Source organism: Halichoeres trimaculatus, unplaced genomic scaffold, assembly GCF_033239565.1.
Source record: "Halichoeres trimaculatus isolate MK-OKI-2021-1 unplaced genomic scaffold, fHalTri1.1 fHalTri1_scaffold_14, whole genome shotgun sequence".
Lineage (NCBI taxonomy): Eukaryota > Metazoa > Chordata > Actinopteri > Labriformes > Labridae > Halichoeres > Halichoeres trimaculatus.
Window position 1 is genome coordinate 8,207,153 of NW_027437192.1, and position 5,711 is coordinate 8,212,863.

At 42.2% G+C, this 5,711-nt stretch overlaps 1 protein-coding gene across 1 annotated transcript; it reads right to left on the reverse strand.

The window, feature by feature from the left end:
- Positions 1-2,371: 2,371 nt before the first annotated feature.
- Positions 2,372-5,430, reverse strand: edn1 (endothelin 1). The gene is made up of 5 exons (XM_074687148.1): positions 5,113-5,430; positions 4,763-4,913; positions 4,206-4,355; positions 3,851-3,955; positions 2,372-3,240 (listed from the first exon to the last, which is right to left on the reverse strand). Exons 1-5 carry the CDS (start codon positions 5,171-5,173, stop codon positions 3,102-3,104), a joined length of 606 nt encoding a protein of 201 aa, XP_074543249.1. The 5' UTR covers positions 5,174-5,430; the 3' UTR covers positions 2,372-3,101.
- Between the last annotated feature and the right edge of the window lie 281 nt (positions 5,431-5,711).

Sequence of the window (5,711 nt, forward strand, 5' to 3'; positions counted from 1 at the left end):
CTCTGAATAAGCCCGGGGCTCAGAATCCAGCGTGGATTTGTTTGCTGAACGGGCAGCGCAGATAAGACCTTTCAAACAATTTGTGTTGGATTGTTCTCTGCTGCCAGTTTGACGAGTGATGGGAGCGTTTTAGGCGCACCAATGTTTGAACTGAGCCCAAGAACAATTTGTTTGACATTCATCCTAAGTACGGCAGAGATAATGCTGGGGATGATCGGACAGATTGATGCAACACATTCTCACTGTTTGAATCTCCAGTCGAAAAACTCATTCTGATTTCAGAAACAACTTGTCAGGAAGTGTCCGCTCTGATCAAAACTCAACTAATGGCTTATTATGAAGGAGAAATTGTTTTGTTGTCCAATTAAACCCAAGTTTATATCAATATAATATAACAAAGATTGGATGTTTACAGGCTCATCTGCCAACAGAATTCATTATCTTGGGCTGGAATCTGTTTTAAAGGAGCAGTCTGTAGAATTTAGCAGCATTAGGCACAGCAGACTTGGTGGAAATATCGATTTATGTGGGAAGTGTGTTGACATATGTGTACCATCACCTTGTTTTGTTGATTATGATGTCTGCATAAAGAGCAGGTCCCCTTGTACGGAGGCCACCATCTTGAATCGACATGTTTCTACAGTAGCACAGGAGATGATAAAAACTTGACAAATGGAGGATCACATGTGCGCATCACAGCAGCTTCTTGTCCCCAAAGGCCACCATCCCTCCACTACAGAATCTGATGTCTATATATTCCCCTTTCTACACATTCTACCGCCAAATCTGTTTTCATCTCCTGAAAACACCCTTCACTTAATTCCTGTCGGTCTGGCCTTGCGGTGATTCGAGCGTTTTCTTCTGGCAGCTGCTAAATGAGCTTGATGAGTGAGTCACTGAAATGAAAAGAAGATAATTTACGCGCCAAGATGAAACTTAAGATGTCTGTGAAGGTGTCGGGAGTTGTGGTGTCAATTAGGGTGAAAAACAAATGCGGAGGAAGGAGAAGTAGAGCAGATGAAGAAATAGGAGCCACAAATATCAAACGCTATTGGCAGTAATTGTCATAAATTATCGTTGACTCAGATTTTGGGGAATTAGAGTTGACTCACTTGTCAGCAAAAGTTAGACAAGTCCTGTGAAGACACCTTAAATGATGAGATGACAGTCTCAGACTTTAAACTGAATATAATACTTAAATGAAGTGGAAAGCGTTCACATTTTAGCTTGAGGAGTACAACCTTTCTGCCAGCAGAACCAGAATCTGCCAGGACATTTTTTCCTGGTCCTTAAGCGCTGTTCTACTTCTTTTTAACTGCATTATGGGTAATGGAGTTCTCGCAATAATACATAAAGCACCTGTTCTCCAAATCATCTTCTATGATTGTGACTCCAATTAATCAAATATTCAAATTAAACGAACTCTTCCTTTAACTGAATATTTCTTACATGCATCTTTCAAATGAACTCTAAACACCTAGAAATATTTTAAGCAGAGACCATAGCAGTAAACCTGTACAATAACATGTATAAAAACAACATGAAGGATGTGTTTGAAATCTGAGCTGCTGAGAGAAACCTTAAATCTACGTAGAAATTGCAGTGTGTCTTTTGGTTTGGCTTCAGATGAAAGGAGCCGTACCGGTCGGGTATTTATTGCTCTTTGCTTCTTTGTCCTCCACATCAACACTTTCTCGTTACCACATCTTAGGCTGTTTGTCTCTTTATCCCATGTCTCTCACTGTTTAACAAGGCCCTCTTTCACTTTTGTTTGTATCCTCTTTAACAGTGGTTCCAAAGTGGGGGGATGAGAAACACCCAGGGTTGTAAAATTACTTAGAAAGACAAACATATTTCATCCAGTGTTGTAAAAATGTAAACTAAGATAGTGATTAAATGTGAATAAAACCATGCATAAGGAAAATATTTGATCAGTTTACCACTTTTCTTTGCTGCCATAAGACCTATGAGGTGACTAAAACATGATAATGACAGTACCAGTGGTGGAAACACTGCAACATGTCCACAATGATAGTCTAATTTTCTACAGACTGACTAAATTAAGTATCTTAGGCCTTTTCTAGGCTTAGATTGGTTTGTGTATTCTGTTGGCAGGAGTTCACCGGTCTCCAGCACTGCTAAAAACTTTGAGAACCCCTGCTCTTTACCACCTTATACCACTCTCCTACCAAATCCAGACTGTATCTATTACACATTGGATAGCACTGTAACATGCTTAATTGAAATGAGTTGGACTCATTGGATATGAAACACAGCACAGGCTTTCAGACATCAAGGACGAATGAGCTGAACATTGTTTTAAATAAGCAAATAAATTTATTTAAATGTCGCCAAATTTTGGCGCCTTGCAGACAAAACATTTCACAGAAATGACAACATGAGACAGACCAATATGGTCATTGTATTACAAACAGAATAAATAAATAGATCTGATAGTAACAATATAGATTACATAAAGTGAAAACTTAAATTATTATAAATGCAAATAACATGTAAGACTCCCAGCAGTGAGTGTACTGCAAAGCTACAATGACCTGCGTCCTGACGTACAGGAGACAACCTGTAAATCCAGCTAATAGTTTCAGTCAGTGAGAACTGTCACAAGGCACTTAATCCTTTCTATGTAGGCTTAACCGTGTCTATAATAGTCGATTCATTCAATATAATAAGCAGTGCTGCTAACCCATACATGGAAGTGTTTTTATTATCTGTAACAGAGAATCCTTCCTTTAAAGTTTTTGAAATGCTGTTCGATGAAGTCCAAAGGAGACACAGAGTCCGACCCTTACACACTCAGGATCAATCACTGTCCTTGATTTCTGCCGACCACAAGGCCAAGTCCTCTGTCTGCTTTATCTCCCTCCACCTGGACTCCCTGCGTTGTCTTTGACCTCGATCTTTTGCTGAAGTGCAACCAAGTCCAGGTGTAAACACTCTGATCTGCTGCAGATGCCCTCTTACTGACACAGCAGCCACGGGGACAACGTGGAGAATGTCTGCTCTCCATTGTCCTCCTCAGATGCTTCAGAGAAATTTCTTTCTCCCTCTGTATGACGACCTGCAGAGGTTTTCTGTCTTCTTTAGGAGGCTGTGCTCTCGCCCTCCCATGCTCTCGCCCTGTGGCGCTGTCTCACCCTCCACTTCTCAAGCAGCAGGCGGGTTTTCAAGGCGGCTCTGATCGCGATAGGCGACACCCGTTTCTTGTTGCTGCTCTTTGACCTGTTGACAAAACAGAAAGGAATCAGACATCCGGCCCATCAAGCTCCCTGGTTATGCACAAAGTAAACCTACATCTGGGTGGATTTTGAGCTGTCAGTCACTCACATTTATAGTGTTAAGTGTGCCAAGAGCCATGCAGATCATACTTTGGGGAGAGATTCGTGGAGATGTATTTTCAACTATTAATACTTTAGACATTTGGCGCCACATGCTTGAGGAGGTTTTTCAGTCTGAAGCATGATGGAGCATGTGCAAATAGATCTCTTTCACCATCACAACACTCAGACAAGTGGTGGAAAGTGATGCAGCTAACTCTAGGTAAATTCCACACAGTCTTATTCAGCACTTACATGGACTTATAATGGTGCTCAGTCATCATAATTTAAAGGGAATTCCTTGCTTGAGGCTTAATCTCCACATTCTTTCCTCTCATACACGTGCTGACTGTTTTTATCTCCCAGGCTCACCCATTTTCACTCAGGACAACATTTTGTCCCGTGAGATATTTTGCTTTACAAAAGAGCTCAGTGTTGCGTGAGGGTATAATTGGCATGCGCATTTATTTTGCAAATAGACTTTCGGTTATTCAGCCTCCTACGGGTTGTCTTACCTCCTAATCCTGCCCGTGTCGGCTGCCAGCTTGTGTTTGCAGTGCGTCTCGGCGCAACCATCGCCCTCGGCGGAGCGGATCACCATCTCTGGCGGTGTCCCATACCTGAGAGCGAAGAGAAAACACGAATGAGAACGGGCTCACGTTTCATTTATTTATACCACAGTTTCGACACATTCAGGGTCATTTAAAAAGACTTGACTTGTCTTCACATGTATCCTAATAAAGACAACAATCACAAAAATGATGGACTCGGGCGGTTTCTTATATCTCTGACAGCAAATATGATCCATACTGTTGTTATTGCTTGCACCTAAGATGTTTTCGGAGATGTTTTCGAGTCTAAAGTACACACCTGAGGTGTTTTTCCAGCCGGCAGAAGTTCCTGCATGTTGTGTCGCTTTCCTGCACACACTGGCAGCGAGGCCCGCTGCTGGTTGCCATGGTGTCTGCGACCGCGCGCCTCTTCCTGGGAGCGTTGCCCAGTCCGTAGGAGACCACGCGCCTGGAGGGAAAGGGAGACGGTTAGAATCAAACAATTCAAATTAACGGTCTAAAACGAAGAATTTCGGTTTGAAAACGTTATTTCGGCGTTTAAATGTGTCAAAATAAGCTTATATCGTTTTAAAGTTATTTTTTTTCAGAAACTGGTAGAACAAACTGGGCTTGTTTTGCTCAAAACTTAAAAAGTTAACGGTCAGCGACTTCTTCCTGCTAGCTTAATTTTTCCGCTTCCCACTGGTTTCAGCGTATCACCGTTTGTAAAAGTGAGTTTGATTTAAGTTTCCAATCACTTAACCTGACATATTTATTGTTATGTGGCAGAGTCATACACACTGAAATATATCTGCTGGGGAAAAAAAAGGTAACACGTCACTGTCAAAGATACGTATCTAGCTAATGGTGACTTACTCAGGTGTGTTGACCCAGATTATGTCCAGGTGGCAGAAGTAAACGCACTCCTTGTCCAGAAAAGATGCGCAGGAGCAGCGTTTGGTCCGTACATGGCGCCCCTGGGTGGCCGTGGAGGCAGTGGGTGTCTCTCCAGCAGGCGCTGACAGGACTGTAATTGAATCATTGAATGATCAAAACGGTGCATAACAGATAATACAGCAAATGTTGTGTTCTCGGCATGACTGCAGCAAGTTTTGTCCGGCTTGTTTGCGTTTTAATCGAAACATAAAGTAAAAGAGTAAATAAGTTATTGTTGTCTATGATTACACTTAGAAAATGGCTTAAATGGTTTGGAAAACGCTCATTACCTGTGCACAAAATCCAGGAGTACATCACTGATAACACGGAAATCAGAACGTGTAAATCCATTTCAAAGCTCTTCTCGATCAAAACAGCGTGAAGAAAATGAATAATCCCCCAAAAGCAGTAAAGTTAATCATCCAGTGTATCACTCCTTCGCAAAGTCTTTCAATCTTCCACTCAGATTCACGCAGCAACGTAGAAGCGTCACCCTGGAGTCTCTCTGTCAATGTGGCCCCACATGTGCAGCCCTTTGACTTTATACAGGAGCTTCCCTCCTCCTCCTCCTGCTGTGCAGCACAGTTTTGTCCTTTGGCTCCAACCCAGACGTTGATGTTTGTTGGTATTCAGCCTCTGATAAGACGCTGCGCAGGCCGAGTTGGAGACTTTGAGATGTCCTGGGATTGAGTTGGAGGGTTTGGAGGAGGGGTGTGTGTGACTGAATGCGACCTGTGCCATAGTGGAAGTCACTGGGCGAGCTGCAGTTGCATTTCTGAGACAGCAGATGGCAGTCAAGCTACAGAATTAAGCTTCTTGTCAGGGTGAGCACAGATTTTTTTTTTGATTTTCTATCACAAAAAAAAAAAAAAAAAGAAAGAAAAAATAG